This window comes from Mastigoproctus giganteus, chromosome 6, assembly GCF_048544385.1.
Source record: "Mastigoproctus giganteus isolate SK-2022 chromosome 6, ASM4854438v1, whole genome shotgun sequence".
Lineage (NCBI taxonomy): Eukaryota > Metazoa > Arthropoda > Arachnida > Uropygi > Thelyphonidae > Mastigoproctus > Mastigoproctus giganteus.
In genome coordinates, this window is record NC_143580.1 from 225879121 (window position 1) to 225901200 (window position 22080).

At 37.4% G+C, this 22080-nt stretch overlaps 1 protein-coding gene across 1 annotated transcript in view; it reads right to left on the minus strand.

Moving 5' to 3' along the window:
- LOC150085042 (uncharacterized) overlaps nt 1-22080 on the minus strand; it is a 186146-nt gene that overhangs the window by 80350 nt on the left and 83716 nt on the right. The window contains exons 3-4 of the mRNA XM_090376441.1: nt 17961-18050; nt 11025-11135 (exon numbers count right to left, since the gene is read on the minus strand). Of these exons, the coding sequence (XP_090232567.1) occupies nt 11025-11135; nt 17961-18050 (201 nt within the window). The remainder of the gene's footprint in view (nt 1-11024; nt 11136-17960; nt 18051-22080) is intronic.

The following is a 22080-nucleotide window of genomic DNA, read 5'->3' on the forward strand; positions in this document are numbered from 1 at the left end:
CGTACGGTTGTAATGGATCACACTGATTACATGGCGAAAGCGCTACTACTTTTACGAGATACTACCGTATACAAACCCCTGACCATCAACCCCAACAGAGTTTTAGAACGATGGGAATCAGAGGTGAATATCCTCATCAACAGTTGGCTGAAACAAGGGAAGATCACACAGTCAACCCGTAATCACCTCCGTGCTTCCGGATGTCAGATCCCACGGTTTTACGGCCTACCGAAAGTGCACAAAGAAGACACACCACTGAGACCAATTGTATCCTGCTGTGGATCACCGACTTACGAGCTGTCTAAATTTGTCTCGAGACTTCTTTCTCCTCTAGTTGGCAAGACCACCCACACAGTCTCCAACAGTGTTGAATTCATAAAGAGGATTCGCACTGTATCCATCTCGCAGGATCAAGTTATGGCATCGTTCGACGTCATATCGCTCTTTACCTCCATCCCTGTGGAACTTGCCATTTCTTGTGCAAAACAACTCTTGGACAATGATAGAACCCTCAACGAAAGAACTGGTCTCACACCCGATGACATTTCCGCCGCCCTCAGACTGTGCTTAACAGGGGGTGCGATCATATTTAATGACTCAGTCTACCAGCAGATACATGGCACGGCCATGGGTTCCCCTGTCAGCTCAGTCACAGCAAACATCGTGATGGAGGAGTTAGAGGGACGTGCGTTTGCACACGCACCAGATCACATCGCCTTTTGGTGTCGCTATGTTGACGATGTGTTCGTGGTCATCCCTAGAGACTCAGGTCAGCGACTTCTATCATACCTCAACTCACTATCGCCCTTCATAAAATTCACGATTGAGCTGGAGTCGAACAACTCTTTACCATACCTAGATACACTTGTCCGACGTGAAGGCACATACCTGAGGACTACAGTTTATCGTAAGCCCATGTGTGCTGGCCAGTTTACCAACTTCCGGTCAGCACACGCGCGAGGCCACCTCCTCTCCACTGCCCGAACCTTGCTTACTCGCGCCTGGACACACTCCAGCTCCGCTGATGAAAGACGCAAAGAGGTCACTAGGGTCAAAGTAGACCTTACGAGGTGTGGCTACCCCATTGACGTCCTCGACAGGTGTGATCTACAGACACGTGACATCGTGACGACCAGCTACAACACCAACAGTGACGAGCCATCCACGAGGGCATTCATCCCATACTACCCCAACCTGTCACAACAGATCGGTAGAATCCTGAGAACGCACGGAATAAAATGCATCCAACTCCCAGGCAAGAAACTGCGTTCTTTTATTTCCAACGTGAAAACACCTGTCCCCACCCTTCTGCAGAGCGGTTTGGTCTACCGCATCTCTTGCCGTGACTGCACTAGCTGCTACTTTGGAGAGACTGGACGTCGACTCGAGAAACGTCTCTCGGAGCACAAAAGAGCGATCCGTTTAGCGGATATAGAACACTCAGCTATCGCCGAACATGTCTGGACAACCCACCACGACATCGACCCACACCGCGATGTCGTGGTGGTAGACAGATCCCACCATTACCTAAAGCGTACCTGGTTGGAATCGTTAAATATAAAATCTTCGGATAAATCCTTGAACAGGAACAGTGGTTGCCAAGTCAACCCGATCACAGAGTCAGTAGTTCTATCATTGGACAAACGCTGGCCACGTCATCATGCGTCACAGCCACAGACGTCAACAAACAATTAAACCTCGCGTCTCACGCACCTGGCAGTGCACATCTTCATTCCAACTGCCATTCATGTATTTTTAATTCTGATGAAGGCTACCATATAGCCGAAAGCTCATATATTTCTTCTTTATTTGTACGCTCTGTGTTAGCTATAATAAATTCCTCAAGTTGTTTATTATTGTTCTTACGGAAATTAAAGGATAATTTGTATCGTGATTTGCATTAAACTGAAAGCATTAGTATTAGTAGAGGCATATGATGCAAGAAAGCAAGCTTATGCAGCATCAGCCAAAAAAACCACTCCCATTTCACCCCTCCATTCATTCGAAATCCTGTCCAGCTGAGCCTTAAATTTATTTTGGCTATCAACTTCCACAACAAGGGATGGAAGTCTGTTCCACCAACCAACTACCTGCTGGCTAAAGGCAAATTTCCGCACATCTGTCTTTCCTCAATTGAATTTATGCCCTCTCAGGTGATTTGAATGGTTTGAGCATGCTCAATGCCGATGGGATTCTTCCTCTTGCTCAGAATAATGTTCACAATTAATGTGAACCCAATAACACACTGCTGCTTTTTTTTCGAATTTTGTTTCAAGACCTCAGAAGTTCAAATTTTTGCTATATAACTAAGCTATCTCTCTAAAAGTTCATTTCTATAATGGAAATTGCTATGAAAAATATATACAATGATAACCCAGTTTAATATAATACAATAAAATATACAATGGCAGAAGCTTTCAAGACTGACACGTCTCTTTTTCAACTGATAGTATGATTTGAATACAACAGATAAGTACGAGTTGAGAGTGAGGCATGTTATTCATTTCCTATTGTTGTTGCATGGACGTCCGCTGCTTTTTACTCCAGTGTTAAAATGGTTGTCTCTAGAATGGGGTGCAGACGTGTGCCTTTGCAGCGGTTTATGGCCTTTGGATTGTTTAATATATTAAGTGACTCTAGCCATAGGAGGTGGCGAAAGTGTTGTGAGTGGTCTACTATTTCAAAGTCATGTTTGGGATCAAGATCGTGGTTGGTGGCCCAAAAATGTTCCACGACTGCGGATTGGTCAGTTTTGGCAAGCCGGATTGCTCTGTCATGCTCATTAAGGCGATCTTGAAGACGTCTTGATGTCTCTCCTATGTAGCAGCTGTCACAGTCTCTACAGGTGATGCAATATACATTGCATCACCTGTAGAGACTTACATTGCTGCGTAAGAGAGGTGTGACAGGGGTCTTCACACTGGAGACAAGTGAACGTAGGTTTCTGCAGGGTAACTGCACGCATTTCATGTTGTAATATCTGCGGATTTTGGAGATCTGTCCTGACATGCCTGGATAATAGGGAATGTAGGCGGACGGTATACCGTCTTGGTTCGGTGGTCTTGGGTGGGATGTGAGTTCTTGTGCCTGTAATAGGCACCTGTTTAGCAATGGAAATTGCACTACACTTTCATCGTTATCATATGGTCTGTTATAAGATTCAATTTTGAACACCATTGTGATATTTTTCTAAAACACATTTCTGGAGGTCACTACCATAAATTAATAAAAACAATTTGCACTTTCTGGTTTGTTGGGCTTTTCTGTTAGCGCAATCTATTATAAGTGGGTAGTAAACTCGATCTTATTGCATTTGCAATAATACTGATAATTCTGTGGAATTCTGTAGGTTTTGACATTACAGTATTATGGCGAAATGAGTTCCCCTTCACTGAAATCTTCAATCATATAAAAAACAAATTTTCAGAATCTTCTCTCCATTTCTATTTACTTATTACAATGGTGAAGGGAAAGGGATCAATGGAAAGTGCAAGTGCTGGCAGTGCTAGGAAACGAAACAAAATTGATTTAGAAATGAAGATTAAGAAGTAAGAAGCAGGACAAAGTTTGCCTTTTTCCATGGAATTAGGTCTTGCTACTTCAACAGTGAATACTATTTTAAGGGACAAACAGTGCGCGTATAAAAGAACATGTTAAAGGATCAATGCATTTAAGATCAACAGTGATCACAAAACAGCATTCAGGTGCTATATCAAAGATGGAAAAGCTATTAATAATATGGATGGAAAATCAGATTCAGAAGCAAGTGCCCTGAGTCCAATGCCCATTCAAGCAAACACAAGAAGTATTAATGAAGATATTAAGGATAATTACGGTGAACCCCAAGCCAGGTTCATGGCAAGCAATGGGTGGGTTAATAGGTTCAAGCATCGTGCTGGTTTCCAAAACATTAAAGTATGTGGTGAAGTCGCCAGTGCCAATTCTGCAGCTGCAGAGAAATTTTGTGATGTGTTGGAAAAAGCTCCTTCTAAATCTCCACAGCCCTCAACTTCCGCAGTGGGATGCTTATCAGCTGGAGAGTTAATTCTGTCAACCATGCTCAAAAAGTAAAACTTGCTGATGTTATGCCTATCTCCTCTCTCTTTTTGTAATTTTATAATTTTGAAATTTTTGTAATTTTGTACACTTTTGCAATTTTTCCTGCACATGAAACAAAAAAATTGAATAAATAATTCTATTTACATGTTCATTAAACATTTATTTTTTGCTTCAATCAAATTCAGCGCGCATAGTTGCAAGTGCTGCATAAGCATTTAGGGAAATTCCAACTTACGTAAAATTCGATTTATGTAACGTTCCGTGGAGCACAACTCTTGCATAAGTCGGGGAGTGGCTGTACTATCCTATTTCCTTACCTAATTTCATCTCCTGTTAGCCAAAATGCTAAACCATTGCATGTGACCACAAAACACAACAAAATTATATATATATAAGTATAACAGGCTTTCTGTGTAATATTTATCTCATATAACTTGAGATACAATTAGATTATTTAAATTTTCCAACTTAAATTTTATAATTAATATTTATACAGGATAGGGCAAAACTATTAGTGTACTATTTAAAATTACACTACTATCCTCTTCCCAAATAATAAATATTTGGACTTTGCAATGTATGTAAATTGGGTCCTATCACAGATATTTATTTTTATCATAAAATGTAAGATCACCAGTAAATTACAAAGTATAATATTATTGTATAGTAAAGGATTATAAAAGAGAATATAAACAGAATAAGATGATATTACACAGTGATATCTTATTCTGATTCCAGCTGTAAAGAAAGTTCTCTTTTGAGTCTCCAGAAATGCATTCACTGCAGTAACAATGTCCCTATCAGTGGGAAAATGGATTATAGCCAGGTATTTTTTCAAATTAGGCAGTCAAGACAATTACAGACTTGTCAGCAGGTGTGTTGTCCTGGCAGAACAAGACCCCTTTGCAGAGTCTTCCTCAGTATTTGTCTTTGATGTTTTCATGCAAATGAATTGCATGTATTATGCCCCTATGGCTGCCTGGTCTTTCTGAAGGTAAGCAACATTCAATCAGCATCCAAAAAAAAAAAAAAAAAACTGATGCCATCACCTTTCCAGGAGAAGGAACTGACTTGACCTTCTTGTGTGTTTTTGAGCTGCTGTCATCAACTTTAGAATCCATCATGCTGACACCTTTATCATAGAGAGAACTTCTGTTAATATGTGGTACACACACATTCAGATGAGATGCACAAGTTGCTGCCAATGTACCAAATTGTCACTTGGTCACTCATTACCAAATCTTGCACACTATCAACAACTTCTGGACTGAGGGACAATGCAGTTCTTCCACAGCGTGGGTCATCATCTAGGCTCTCTCTCTCTTCCTCATTTAAATTCTACTGCTCACTTCTTAATCATGGAATAGGGTGATTCCACGTCAAGTGGCCTAATTTTGAAGATGGTCCTGCTCAACCATCTTCAATTTTGTTGAAACTTGGTGTAGATGTTTAAACAGGCTTCCAAAGAAGCTGTGCAAAAATTCAGTTCAAAAATATAATATGCATGAGGCACCAGCACCTTTTTTGTGGAGGTTACTTGTGTTATGCAGAGCAAATCACAAAATTTTTTTAAAGTTTTAAGTGTTTCTGTTGCACAACATTGAGAGGTAGTGGTCTGAAACTTGGTATACCTAGTTAACTTTCAGCAGAGGATACAAAACTTTTGGTGTCCAGGCTCAAAAACCTTCACATTTTTTACAATACGATCTAAAACTGGCACCAAAAATTTGTTGCGACAAATTTAAGAAGATTTTTGAAAGTCATAACTTTGAAATAAAAACTTTTGGTACCTTCTTTGGGCATTCCATTTAACATCTGTATGAATTCAGACTAACTAAATATGAGCTCTTATACTTGTTTGCTGGCGGAGATATTTTCCTTCAAAGATAAAGTCAATTTCTTATCTTTAGGGGCAAATATCTTAATGTGGAGACACCTTCAATTCTTTCGTTTTTGCCACCAGTGGAAAGAGCAGGTTTTAAGCAACAAGAATCATAGTTTTTCAATTTTATGTCTTGCTACTTAAGGCCTAAAAAATGGCTTTAAACATTTTATATTTTCCACATAATATTTGCATACTTATTTGATGGTGAAGTTTCACATCTCAATAAGGACAGAACTATTGCATTTACAACAGTGAAATTTTCTGCAATTACTCTGCCCTTCGGTTTAAGAAGAAAGGATATATTGCCAATGCACAAAAAGATCTGTATTTTTTACAATGAGGGTGCAAATGGCAAGAAAAGAAATTGCATGGGTTTCTTTAGTGCAAGTTCCCAAGCCTGAAAAGTGGTTTTTATTCAGGATTTCAAGCATAAAGATGTTATATCGGTTTCTAAGCTTGAAAGAAGTTATAACTGCAACAAAATTTATTTAAAACACAATACAATTTGAAATAAGCAAGTGAGTGTGAAGATATTGAATCACTGCTTCGTAATGGACTGGAATTTTTCATTGATGGGTGATATTACTACTTCAGGCAAGCTATATAGTCGTCCCATTGTTGTTGTTTTTGGAGCTGTAAGATTGGCAATAATTTGTTGTTCAGGAATCCAGCACACATCTTGTCCAGCAGGCCAGTGAAATGAGCAAGCCGATCCATTAGGATGCATGAAATTTACCAATACATCATGTTCTTCAAATGAAATTTCACAAATATTTCCAATCCACCAATTATTGTCATAAATACAGGCAATGCATTGGCCAGGTTGTAAATTAACAACTGGCACATATTGAATATTGGTTTCACTAGTCTGATCTACATGAGCTACAAATGATGATGGTGTTTCATTTGATACTCTGCAAACACAAATCTGTCTTGCATCAATAGGAATGAAGTGATGATTTTCTCTTGTTCCAGCAATAGTATGACCGTCTATGAATCTTTTCTCTTGAAATGGCCTTACTTGCTCAATTTCCTCTTTAGAAACAAAACAGAATTTTATTCCAGTCACATGCTTGTCACAAAATTCGAACATGTTTTTTGTTGTCAGGATTTGGGTTTCAATTGGGCACTGGAGACTTGCACGTGCTGCCAACTATTTTATTGTTCCACCAATTCCATCACATGGTGACTTGCCATGGCTAGTGCCAAAGAAATTCCATTCAGCACTGATATCAAAATCCTTCTGATGACGACACAAGTCAATAAAATTCTTGAAATTCTTGTATTGAGCTGCAGAACAATCAATGAAGATTGTTCTGCAGCTCAATGAAGATGTGTCTCATAGTAGTAAATGTGCCTGATTTCTGTCACAAAACTCTTCAAATATTCAATTAAGTTGGTTAGAAAAACATGCCCTGCAATTGTGTCATGTCGAAGGCAGTCACTGATTATACAATAACTTATATTCTGAAGTTCAACATCCTTATAATAAATGGCAAGTGGATGCAATGTAGCTGGCTATTCTCCCAGTGGAACCTTTGAACAGCATCTTGCGCAACAAATGAATAATTTTCTGTAAAATCCATCAAGATGACCAATTAGATGACTCCTGTCATTAGGCTTTCCTTTGTTGACTTCAAATGGTAGTTTTGATGTTTAGCAATGTAAAGGTTAAATATTTTTGTACTCAACTCTTCAACAAAATCTTCTGTTGTTAATTGCTTTGTGTCCAGTGTATCTCTGTCAGTGTGTATCTATTGCTTGAATTCAATAATATCTTCTGGTTCATTGTTTTCAAAAATATTCTCTAGAAACTTTTTTAATTCATCTATTTCTGGACATTTTTCACACTGATGAAGCATACAATCTTTTGACTCCAAATCACAGACTGTTTTACCAATGAGAACCTCATAATCACATTCAACAGGACTTGTTGCTAGCATTAACTTGACATTTTGATGGATTATGCATACACACACAGAATGTGTTCCTGGTGCACCAACTGTGACACATCACTTGGGTCGAAGTTCACAAAATTTAGAAAATCCAATGTCAGATCCATTTCTATCTTGATAAGTTATAAACATTTTCTTCAAGTTGCTAAATAGTAGTCGCTTTTCCATTTGCATTTTTTTATTCCATCTGCATTTCTAATGGAAATGTAATTTTTCTTTATAGGGCATGTCCGACTAAATTCATCATCTTCAAAAAATTCCATCATCTTTTGCTTTACTGGCACAGAAAGCTTTTTTCCAGGTATGGCCATGATTCCTTCTTCTTCTTCTTAAGTTTCCTAGCTTTATTGACCATTCTTTCTGAGACACTAAAGTCTTCCATTGTTTTCTTTATGGACCAACTAACTGCAGCTAGTATTAATATTTGAAGTATTTTTAAATTACTTGACACCATCAACTTTTCTTTCAATTCTTTCAGCAGCTCATTGTAATCTAAGCAATTTCCATACTGATGACTTGCACTTGGCTCCATGATGTCATTTGGATCCAAGCCACCAATAGATTCAAATTTTACTGGCAATTACATCTTGTACTTGACTTATCTTCCTTTTGGCATAGCCTTGTGAGTCTCTCTTAGCCATTCACTGAAATTTCAGAGGAGAAATACCAATAGCCATCAAACTTGTGTTCAAGCTTTCAGTCACATGCATTTTGTCTCATAGTCTGACCCAGATGAAGTTGATGTTCCCATTGCTGCTTTTCTCTACTCTTTTCGGCATGACATAAAACCAGCTTCTAGCCTGGTTTTATGTCTACCTTTGTTAGGTCTTTCAGGTAGTCTGCCATTGAGAAATCAATTGGTTGTAAACTTTTTTTTTCACTATATGATTTTTCTTCTGGAAAGGATTGCAACATGAATGCTGCAAAAATTTAAATTTTATCAAAAGCAAAGCTTCATGATGTAGACAAATTCTGTCTTCTTCACCCAGTTTTAATCCACAACGTTGACCTATCAGCTGCTGTTCTTCAAATTCAAATTCTTTAAATAATTTTAACCCAGTTTTGCATGTATAGGACAGCACATGACATTTAGAATTATCTATATGACCGAAGGTGCACAAGTCCAGCTTATCTCTAGCAAAATCTTTTGATTCCATGGCTTTCATGCTGACTGCAAGCAATGAAAACTTAATTAACTTTATTACAGTCAAACAATAAAAAATAGAGGAACAAAATAAACAAACTGTTCATCATGAAGATAAAATATATTAATAACAGCATGGTCCAAATATCAGCTATTTATGCTTTTTTTTGCATGATTCTAGAATATTCCAGAGTTCTAGAATGTTTGTCTGGTGTTTTTTTTTTTTTTTTTTTTTTAATTCAAGAATATTCTAGAAAGTTCTGGAATTCTAGAATTCTTGGGTATTCTTCTAGAATATTCCAGAATTCTAGAATATACTCTATTTCTAGATTATTCTAAACATTAGGCAGGTTTAAGGAAGTGTTCTGCAACAAAAAAAATCTCACAAAATAACAATAATTTTAAGGCCTTAAGTGCAAAGACACAAAACAGATAAACCATGATCCTTGTAGCTGAAACTCTGCTCATTAAGATATTTGCCCCTTAAGATAGGTCAAATTTGACTTTCAAATTTTGAGTCAATCTTGGAAGGAAAATATCTCAGCCAGAAAACAAGTATAAGAGCTGATATTTAGTTAGGCTGAATGCATGCAGTTGGTAAGTGGATTGTCCAAAGAAGAAGGTACCAAAGGTTTTTTCTTTCAAAATCTTGCTTAAATTTGTCACGACAAATTTTTGGTGCCAATTTTAGACCGCATTGTAAAAAACGCAGTTTTTTAGCCTGGACACCAAAAGTTTTGCATTCTCTGCCAAAATTAAATTAACTAGGTATACCAAGTTTCAGAGCACTATCTCTCATTGTTGTGCAACAGTAACACTTAAAACTTTGAAAATTTTTTGTGATTTATTCTGCATAATACAAGTGACCTCCACAAAAAAGGTGCTGGTACCTCAAGCATACTATATTTTGAACTGAAATTCTGTACAGCTTCATTTGAAACCTGTTTAAACATCCACACCAAGTTTCAACAAAATTGGAGATGGTCAAGCAGGGAGACCCCTAGGCCACTTGATGTGGAATGACCCAATATAAAGGGGCATTCTCCCCCAATGATGTAACCATATCCTCATGAACTGCCTTAGGCATTAGTTCCTTTTTTTAAAAAAATTAGATGACTGCATTCTGTCCACCTTTCCTCATTCATGCAACATCGTTGACTTCAGCACCTGTAATTAAAAAAGATGTTAGTGAAACTGCTTGGGGCTTGGTGGGTTATTATATGAAGTGTTCATACATTAAGTGCAGAAATTTTTTAACATCATACCACTACACTTTCATACTCAGACAACAAATTTTTGATCCCCCCTCTGTAATTAAAAAAGATGCTAGTGAAACTGTTTGGGGCTTGGTGGGTTATTATATGAAGTGTTCATACATTAAGTGCAGAAATTTTTTAACATCGTACCACTGCACTTTCATACTCAGGCTACAAATTTTTGACCCCCCCCTCCCCTCCCGTAAGTACTATGTATATACAAATGAATGTACTGTGCTTATGTGGTACAATGACATAACACTAAACACAGAAAAGTACATAATTTAAATAATTTAGTTCAGGCACTATGTAATTAAAATTTACACGCATTAAGCAAAATTAATAAACATTTATTTCCATAAATTATTAACTGTATAGTGGGATGCAGCCACTTAAATTTATTAGTATTAATTTTTTTTTCTTTTCAACCTGGTGCCAGTGTCTAGACCATAAAAACAGGCTTGAAAAAAAAAAAAAAAGTTTATTAATATAATTTACTAAATTAAATTTTTTATACAATCAGAATGATATTGTCTACACTGCACTTAGCTAGCAGTTTAACTACATAGAAGGGGAGAAGACCCTTCAGAGGTTCTAGCAAGTTCCACTAACAAGGTTCTCCTATCCTCCCCTATAATTATAGTGGAAGGTCAATGTATTCAGACGAAGAGGGGTGTTTCCTTCTATTTCCTGCTTCCTTTAGTTGGCAATTATAAAGATTATTAGAGCAGTAAAATGATAGAGAAAGAAAGGATATCATATCCAAATCTAATGCAGTCTAGTTGTTTCAGTTTTACATAAGATTGTTCAGGAATTCTTATACCATTGACATATGTCTGCAAAGAAAGAAGTAAAGAAAATAAAATTTTAGCTAAAAGCAACTATGAATAAAGGAAAATAAGCATGTACACATTTTTTATATTAAAATGCAAATCTTACATTTAAAACATACTTTAATAACTATGGGAACATCCTAAAAATTGATATTTAGATTTATTGTATTGCATGAAATGAAAATGACAGCATTTCATGAAAAATTCCGAAAGATTATAACATGAAGTTCCCTCAGCAGAACAGATAGCACGTCATGGCAAAATATGGTTCCACCAACAATATGAAAGAACTACCTGTAAAAGCACTAACAGATGGATGTTATGAGAAGGCAGACTGGTCAACTGCCCCAGTCTTAGGCATCGTTGCTACTGATATAAATTACTGTATAGAAAAGAGGAATTTGATAAGAAGGGCAAGATGTGGTAATGCTCTTTGTCCTGGCACCCATTATGGCTCTTGGTAAAGACCAAGGGGGTGATTATTTAATTATACAGAGCACTGGTGGCCCTATCTGAGAAGTACAATGAGATTGGTCACGGCCTGTAAGAAATATTCTTACAAAGAAAGATTTTAATTCTGTAAGTTATAGGGTTTTAAATTTTTTTTGAGGTAGGGATGATCCAAAATACAGAACGTAATGGAACCTGTAGTACTCTAATACCATATGTGAATTGAAGGTTTAAATGAGAGAAGATAGTTGCTGAACTTGGATTTGAATTTCTGTTGATTACGGTTTCAGGATTTATACATGAAGCATGACCGTTACAAAAACAGTTAGAAGGCATAAATGAGGATGAGACATAGTTAGTTTAGTGTGTTCAGAGTTGAACTGTGAATGGATGTTAACTAGTTTATGCATGCATTTGGACTGGTTTGGAACAAAGAGCTGGTATTAAAGACACTAATTCAAAAGAAGGGTGCCCAGAGAAACATTTGTAGAAAATGTATGCAGCAGAAATTGAACATGAATGATAGGGAGTAGAGTGAGCTTGTAAGTGAGGAATCATTAACTTTAGTGCCCAATAGTCTAAGAGAAATTTTGGAGACACCACCACCACAGACACAGATCTGGAAACAATTTTCCATGGTTGGGTGGATAAGTGATTTGTACACAATCAGTAGTTATTTGGAAAAAAAAAAAAAAAAAAAAACTACCAAGGGTGAAGAGGAAACAGTTTTTTTTTAAAATGCAGAGGAAGCAACATACAGTCGAAGCTCTTTATAGTGATCATATTTTTCACATCCTAACAAGTTATAAAGTCCTATGTGGGTGGTCCTGGCCAATTTCTCATTAACCTAATGCTATTTTACATTCAGTATAACGATCTTGAAAATAAAAGGAGGATCAAAGGCTGACACAAGTAATTATAGACCTGTGAGCTTAACTTCTGTTCCAGGAAAATTAATGGAGGCACTGGTTAAAGAAGCACTGCAGGATCATTTAGACAAGACTTCAGTTATAGCTCAGACACAGCATGGTTTTGTTAAGGGGAAGTCTTGCCTGACCAACTTGATTGGATACTATGCTGCAGTCACAAAAGAACTGGATGCAGGGAATAACTTTGATATTATATACTTGGATCTTAGAAAGGCTTTTGATACTGTTGCACATGGAAGACTGCTACACAAATTGGAGCAGTGTGACATTGGAGGCAAATTGCTGCTATGGATAAAGGGGTGGTTGAGGGGGAGAAGACAGAGAGTGGTAATCAATGGACACTGCTCATCGTGGACTGATGTTATTAGTGGAGTCCCTCAGGGCTCAGTGTTGGGTCCATTATTGTTTTCTGTATTTATAAATGATATTGATGATGGTATATCGGGCTTAATGTCCAAGTTTGCAGACGATACAAAGGTTGGCAGGGTTGTCAAGGACACTACTGACACTATGCTGCTGCAACAGGATCTGGAAAGGTTGAGCAGATGGGCTGAGAGGTGGCAAATGAAGTTTAACATTGACAAATGTAAAGTACTACACATGGGAAACAGCAACCCCAGAGCAACGTATCAACTCTGTGGTACTACACTGACAGTGGTAGAGAATGAAAGGGACTTGGGGGTGGTTGTGCAGGCAGATATGAAGTTCTCTGAGCAGTGCAGACGGGCTGCAAGAGTAGCTCATGGAGTATTGTCAATTATATACAGGAATTTTTCCAGCAGGGATAAGGAGGTGATTATTCCATTGTATAAGGCGATGGTCAGGCCACACCTAGAGTACTGTATACAGGTCTGGACTCCTCATTTCAAGAAGGATGTAGAGCTGCTGGAACGAGTACAGAGAAGGGCAACAAGATTAGTGAATGGAACAAAGGGGTGCTCTTATGAAGAAAGGCTTAAGTTTTGCAAATTACAGTGTCTGGAGACTAGGCACCAGCGAGGTGATCTGATAGAGGTGTATAAAGCCTTGAATGGTTTAAGCATGCTCAATGCTGATGGGATTCTTCCTCTAGCTCAGAAAAATCACCTGAGAGGGCATAAATTCAAATTGAGGAAAGACAGATGTAGGATAGATGTGCGGAAATTTGCCTTTAGCCAGCGGGTGGTTGGTTGGTGGAACAGACTTCCATCCCTTGTGGTGGAGGTTGATAGCCTAAATAAGTTTAAGGCTCAGCTGGACAGGTATTTTGAACGAACAGAGGGGTGAAGTGGAATGTGGGTTTTTTTTTTTTTTTTTTTTTTTGGCTGATGCTGCATAAGCTTGCTTTCTTGCATCAAATGCCTCTACTAATGCTAATGCTAAAAGGATTTCTCTATAACAACCATAAATTTCTACCTATTAATCTGAATTTTTACTTTTTTTTTTACAATATTCACATTTAAAAATGTTAGAACCCTTCAAATATATTGAAGTAATTGCAACCTGACCGTGTGAAATAATTTAAGATTTCCCATGTTCTTTTCTCCCAGTATGGTAATGAAATGATCAGCTAGAAGTTCATTTCATTTCAAGATAAAATTAGGGTTTTTCAAGCTGTAGATAATGGTGTGCATTCTAAGATTGATATCGCCAAACAGTTTGGCATTCTTAAAAGTACTCTGTTTGCTATTCTGAAACATCGGGAAAAGATTGAACATTTACAGAAATCTGCTGCAACAAGTAGGATTCGGACATGAAGACGAAATATCCAGATCTTGAAAAGATACTTTTGGAATGGCTAATGGTGATGTGTGCTGAAAATGTTCCCATAGATGATAATCTTTTAAAAGCTAAGGCTGAATCATTTGCGCATCGAATGAATATTTCAGATGGATGGTTCCAGAAATTTAAGACTTGTCATGACCTGTCTTTCAAAAAAGTGTGGCAAAAATGCAGCCATGGACATTGTCGCTACAAACGAATGGAAGAAAGTCATTTAATAAAAACTACTGAAGAATGCTATTAAACAAAATTGTGCTGTCTTAGCAAAATTCAATGCAAAATCGACATCCTGCAGGCAATGTGTTTCAGCATGGGATGAAGTTGATGAAAAAATAACTGCCAACTGCTTCAAATGTGCTGGATTTACTGCCTTGAATGATGCAATGTTTCACACATTGCATCATGAGCATGTGCCTCATCATCTAAACTTACAGGAAAACTTAAGCTTCAAAGATTATGCAGAAGTGGATGCAGACATTGAATTTTTCAGGATATACATGAATGAAGAGGAACTCATTGCAGACGTAATGGAATCTTCTGGAATTTGTAGTGATGAAGATGAGGAAGCTACTGTGATTGAACAAGAAGTTTCAGTGAAAGATGCTCATCAAGGATTAGAATTTGTACATATACTTTTTCAAGTGCAGCCTAACTGTGAAAGTGAAATAACTGCTATCACGCACCTTCATATTTCTCTTTAAAAACATGCTCTACCATTGAAAAGTGTTTTGACAGATTATTTTAAAATATGAAACAATTCTCTTGTTAGGTCTTGATAGGTATGTAGCCTAAGTAGTGAAATTTACAATTTAATTGGAAACTTACTGCACTCTATAATCATAATTTTCTTGTTTAATACCATAGTACATATTATAAATGAGATTATACTATATTGTATTAAATTTTCAAGCTTTTACTTGTTTTGTTACCGATTTTATGAACAACTGATATAACGTTCTTCCAATATAATGACCGTTTTTCCCATTCTCCTACAGGATTGTTATATAAACCTTGGACTGTATATGACATGCTTATAAGAAGAAAATCAGGAATCAGAGTTATCCTCAGTAAAGATATGTGATCCTGCCCAGAAATCTAAATGTTGTTGAAGGTGAACATGGGAGCAGAAAGCTTTCTCTACAAGAAATAAGACAGGAGTGGATTATAGAATGATTTTTATTATTCAAATATTCTTTTCCCCTCCCAGGGGAGAAGAAAACTTACTTGAAGATCACCATTAATGAACTGGTAATGAATATTTAAAAAGTTGTAGTACAGCCATCTCTGTGCAGATGGCTTTGTTGAATTGGAAAGCGGAATGTAGTGCACTATCATCATCAAAACTGTGGGCAGGATTTCCAGTCCATGGGGAACTTCAGCATTAGATGAGAAGCTAGAAGACAGCCACATACCATCATATGCGGTGAGCAAGTTAGAGAGAAAAGTGGCAACCCAATTGCAAAAAAAAACAGAAAGCAAACTACAAGATGGATGCCTGCTTAGCAGACTTTTAACCCAAACACAACTAAGTCCTGGAAGTATTGAGAACACCTACCTGAATTTGTCCAAAGTTTCATTAAACAGATGGAATGTTTTAAGATACTGTAAGAGTTAAGTGGTTGATGGATTTCTCCTCCTTTTTAAGAACTGGTTTGCATACAAGCATTCCATGTGGAATGGAAAAAAAAAAGAAAAGAAAACAACAGCAGATTAAAAGAGTGAGAGTGCAAGAGCAAACAAGAGTAAACTCTGCAACCACAGGTGAAACAAATGAAGAAATGCCAACTGAACCTGGACACTTCTTGGCATTAAGATTTCTTAACTTTTATCTAGTGGTATATGTATTCATTAACAACAGTAAAAGATTTATAGCCATATTTTAAGGAAAACAAATTACGCTTGCAATTTATTTTCAGAAGGTGCAGCCAGAAAATAGCACACCTGTACTTATATGAGATTTGATCAAAATTTTGGTGAATGCATCAAAAAATCAACTTTATTCGATGATAAATGTTTACATTGTTAATATTCTTTAATATCATTTCCTTCTGCAACAACACCTTCTGTTCCATCATGCCTGCTCCTGATTAAAACATTTTTTGAAGTATTTTATGAATTCTTTTAGGAGGTCCATCATATAGCATGGTGCCAAACTGGACAAATAAGGTGCAAATAAGCAGCACTATAGCAATATCTTCAATGATAAAAAGTTTCCAGTCATTGAGTAACCTATGACATGGCACACTGTCATGGTGAAGGAGCCAACCATTTTACCATTTTTTCAGGTCATTTATGGTGAATTTCATCTCTCAACTATTTAAAACTATTGCTAGTATGCTGCATCAACAGTAACACCTTGTGGAATAAATTCTGATAACACCATCCCCTCACAGTCAAAAATGCAATCAGAAAAACCTTCCCATGTACTTTTGACTTCCACTCTTTTTTCGGCCTTTGAAAAATATTTTTAAAGTAGTTTCTACTTTAAAAATGTTTTTTTTTTTTCATTGAGGCATCATCTTTGTAAACTGCATATCATGCATTTCCATGGCTGATTTTCCAAGTTTACAATAAACCTTAATGTTTGCACATTATTAAAATTTCATCATTTTCTGTATAAATGACAAATGAGAAAACAAGTGTTTGATCAAATACTTGTTTCCACTACACTATCAGGTAAGAACAATTTAAAACTTGCAGTGCACATGCTCAAAAGAAGTTATTGTAAACCCCACTCATAAGCTACCATTATGCATTCCTCCATCAAATATTTTGATCAAAACTTATATGCTAGTAATATTTCCTTTCATTTCATTAAATAACTTATGAGATAAAAAAAAAAAACAAAGCTTTCTTGAAAAACAACAACACTTTCTCCGCCGAAGAGTACAGAACATAAAGGAATAATAAAACAGAAAATTTATAATTTTTCTCTTGGATACTTCAAATTCCATTTCTGTAAATTTTCAGTTTTTCATTTTGGAGATTTCTGAAGCATTGACTACTTTCATTGTAGTGTACCAGGATAGAAGGTATATAGCACATTTTTTTTTTTTTTTTTATAGGAGCATTAGCAACTAAGACCATATTGCTCCGGGAATATGCGGTGGTCATTCCCTGACCTCTGCATCCTCCGTATTTGGTGGTGATGGATTCGAACCTCAGTCTAATCAAAAAGCGTGTGCTACGCACTGCTGCTCCTTCCCACCTGGCTATGGAGGCGCTGTATAGCACATATGATCTTTACTGTGTATAGTCTCTATATAATGTGTACTTGGTGGACTTGCATGTCGTGCAGGCTGAAAAGCTCTACTCCCTCCACAGAAGATTAGTCAACTAAAGCCAAGAATGACGAGGCCTTTAAGAATATATCTAATCCCACAGAAGATTTAAACATTGAACTCTCCAAATGGGTCCTGAAAATTTTTATCTGCAGAACAGATATTAAATTCAACTAAAACTACATTAATCATGCAATAACATCCCCAGGAACACTAAGTGATGATGCACAATGCATGACACTAAAACAAAACTATCCTATACACTTATGTGGAGAAAGTATAATAATATATTTAACTAGTTTCATCCATTTCATGACTAAAAATAAAAAAAATTTCTAATTAAATTCTTAGAAAATTTTCCATTTGTTAAAAGCTACAATATACATATATTAAAGTAAAGTACTTACACCAGTAATGCTGTTCAAATCTTTAATACGAATCTCTCTGTCACTAGTATCATAAAATATCACAGCATGTCTTTTATCAGCCGTTGCTGACTGTAAGAAAAACATTGACCTGTTCTGCATAAAGTACGATAAATAAGAACCAAAATAATGCTAACTGCAAATAAATCTAGTAACTGAGTCCCCTTTTATAATTTGAGGATCCCACTTATTAAACACAGTAATGCTGAAAGTGGCATATATTTTAAATATGTTAATTGGTCTCTCAATATTTTTGTACAGCATAAGAAATCATAGCACAATAACTATAATACACAAATGATTCCAAAACTCAAAAAAATTTTTTTTTGTGAACCTGAGATTGTACTTGTGTTTACCACTTACACCACCAATACATCAATGTGGCAACTTCAGTAGAGAGGGCAAAGTGGGTGCATTGAAGTTAGCATCAGCATTAGTAGAGGCATATGATGCAAGAAAGCAAGCTTATTCAGCATCAGCCAAAAAAAAAAAAAAAAAACACCTCTCCCATTTCACCCCTCTGTTCGTTCGAAATACCTGTCCAGTTGAGCTTTAAATTTGTTTAGGCTATCAACTTCAACAACAAGTGATGGAAGTCGGTTCCACCAACCAACCACCCGCTGGCCAAAGGCAAATTTCCGCACATCTATCCGACATCCGTCCTTCCTCAATTTGAATTTATGCCCTCTGAGGTGATTATTCTGAGAAAGATGAAGAATCCCATTGGCACTGAGCATGCTCAAACCATTCAAAACCTTATACACCTCTATCAGATCACCTCGCTGGTGCCTAGTCTCCAGACTCTGTAATTTGCAAAACTTAAGCCTTTCTTCGTAAGAGCAACCCTTTGTTCCATTTACTAATCTTGTTGCCCTACTCTGTACCCGTTCCAGCAGCTCTACATCCTTCTTGAAATGAGGCCTCCAGACCTGTATACAGTATTCAAGATGTGGCCTAACCATTGCCTTATACAAGGGAATAATCACCTCCTTATCCCTGCTAGAAAAATTCCTGTATATCAATTGACAAGACACCATGAGCTACTCTTGCAGCTCGTCTGCACTGCTCAGAGAACTTCATATCTGCCTGCACAATTACCCCCAGGTCCTTTTCATTCTCCACCACTGTCAGTGTAGTACCGCAGAGTTGATACATTGCTCTGGGGTTACTGTTACCCATATGTAGTACTTTACATTTGTCAATGTTAAACTTCATTTGCCACCTGTCAGCCCATCTGTTCAACCTTTCCAGATCCTGTTGCAGCAGCATAGCGTCAGTAGTGTCCTTAACGACCCTGCCAACCTTTGTATCATCTGCAAACTTAGACATTAAACTTGATATCCCATCATCAATATCATTCATAAACACCGAAAACAACAATGGACCCAACACTGAACCTTGAGGAACTCCACTAATAACATTAGTCCACGTTGAGCAGTGTCCATTGATTACCACTCTCTGTCTTCTGCCACTCAACCATCCCCTTATCCATAGCAGCAATTTGCCTCCAATGCCACACTGCTCCAATTTGTGCAGCAGTCTTCCATGTGCAACAGTATCAAAAGCCTTTCTAAGATCCAAATATATAATATCAAAGTTATTCCCTGCATCCAGTTCTTTTGTGACTACATCATAGTTATCCAATCAAATTGGTCAGGCAAGACCTGCCCTTAACAAAACCATGCTGCGTCTGAGCTATAACTGAATTCTTGTCTAGATGATCCTGCAGTGCTTCTTTAACCAGTGCCTCCATTAATTTACCTGGAACAGAAGTTAAACTAACAGGTGTATAATTACTTGTGTCAGCCTTTGATCCTCCTTTGTGAATTGGGGTAACATTTGCACATCTCCAGTCTATGGGTACCTCCCCTGAGTCCAAAGAAGCTCTCATAATTATGGCTAGGGGTTTGCATACTTCCTTTGCTGCCTCCTTTAATATAACTGGATAGATCCCATCCACCCCAGGTGCCTTTTTTATGTTTATCCTCAACAATCTCTCCTCCACTTTCCTCTCAGTTATTACAAAATCATCCAGCTCACTGCCAATGTTTACTTTACCTACATCATTCTCCTTCCTGAATAACTCCTCATGCGTGAATGTAGATGCAAAATACTCGTTTAGATTGTTAGCCACCTGAGCAGGATCCTCAACTGTTGAACCATCAATATCCAGTGGACCAATCTGATTCATCCCTTTCCTTCTCGAGTTCAAGTATGTAAAGAACTCCTTTCTGTTTTTCTTTGCATCCTTTGCCAAGGATTTTTCGTAGTCTGCCTTTGCCTGCCTAATCTCCTTTGTGACTTGGTTACAGACCAACTTATATCTATCATAGGCTTCCATGTCACCCATTAATTTGTATGTATCCCATGCATTTTTCTTCTCTGCCACATGTCTCATTAGTCCATCTGACAACCATTTAGGCCTAAACCTTGAACAATATTTCTTAGTTGGTATGTAAAGCCTGGTAGCCACCAAGATTAGTTCCTTGAATGCTTCCCATTTTGAGTTTGCTGTTGGTAACATCATCAGTTGGTCCCACTGTATAGAATTTAAATACTGTCTCAGACCATCATAGTTGCCTTTACGAAAACAAAAACCCTTCCCTTTACCTCTGATGGTAGTTACCTCCTTGAGTAAATCCCACTTCAACACACTGTGATCACTGCCACCTAGTGGTTCATTTATCTGCAGGTTCTTAATGCATGAAGAATCACTACTGATAATCAGATCAAGAGTATTGCTCCCTCTTGTTGCCTCACGAACATGCTGATGTAGAAAACAATCATCCAATAAATCCACAAAAGCCTTGCTAGTGTGCGAGTGACCAACCCACAAATTCCAGTCAATATCTGGGAAATTAAAATCCCCCATTATAAGACTCTCTGATTTACTGGCCCACTCTATTTCCCTGTACAATATATTATTATACTCATCAGAGTCATTAGGCCTATAGCACACTCCTACTCTCAATTTTGATTTCCCTATGCTTACGTCACACCAAACTGACTCGACACTGCCCTGTCCATCGATGTCAACTGGCTTCACTTCCTTTGACTTTATGTGTTTCTTAATTAATAGCATAACCCCTCCTCCCCTCCTGTCCTGTCTATCCTTTCTATATACATTGTATTCCCCAAATTCCAGTTCCGCATTACTTATATCTGTGTGACACCACGTCTCTGATATCCCAACAATATCTGCCTTTGATGTTTTGAGCAATACCTCAAATTCATCAAATTTATTTACCAAACTCCTAGCATTGGTGTACACGCAGGTATACATGCACCTGTTTCTATTCTTAGCTACCCTAACACAACCCATGTGTTTACTTGTAACGCAATGACTACCAGCAGTCTCTGAAATATCCTGCATCTTGTTTTTCAGACTTCTGCTCATTTGAATAGAAGCAGTGCAAGAATCACTTCCACCTCTGCCAGTGGCTACTGTTAATCTATTAATCCTTGTATCCCCCCCAACTAGCAGTTTTCCGACCCACCTAACACTGCCTCGACAGCATCAGCAAAAATTCTTGCACCCTTTCTATTTAAGTGGATCCCATCCCTGTAGAAGCAATCTCTCCTGTTAACAAGTACAGTCCAGGCTGAAAAAAATTCTACCCCTTGAGCCTTGCACAATCCCTCCAGGGCCGAACTGATCGACAAGGCTCTTCTCGACAAGTTTCATGAATCAAAGTCAGAGAGAGAGAGAGAAATTTAAATTTTAGCACAGCTTTTATGGGGACACATATACGTTCTTCCATTGCTGCTTGCACTGTGGGTACTGAAGGATCAGGCTAGAAACTTATGGAATGCAACCAACTGTAATAACAAGGAAAAACTTAGCTATTGATTGAACATGTCAAAACACGAGTTGTATAAAAGATAAAACGAAAAAAAATCAACTTGGTTTTGGAGTCATTTTCACTTCACAAATTAAATGTATGGTTACTATGCTATAAGTTTTGAATGTTTCAACAACACTATGAAAAACCCTGTATAATATATGGAAAATTCTGCATTACATGCCACTCAGGAAATGTTTTCCATAGTTGATTACTATAATCATCTGACTGGATGATTCACTATCAATGAAATCTTATGG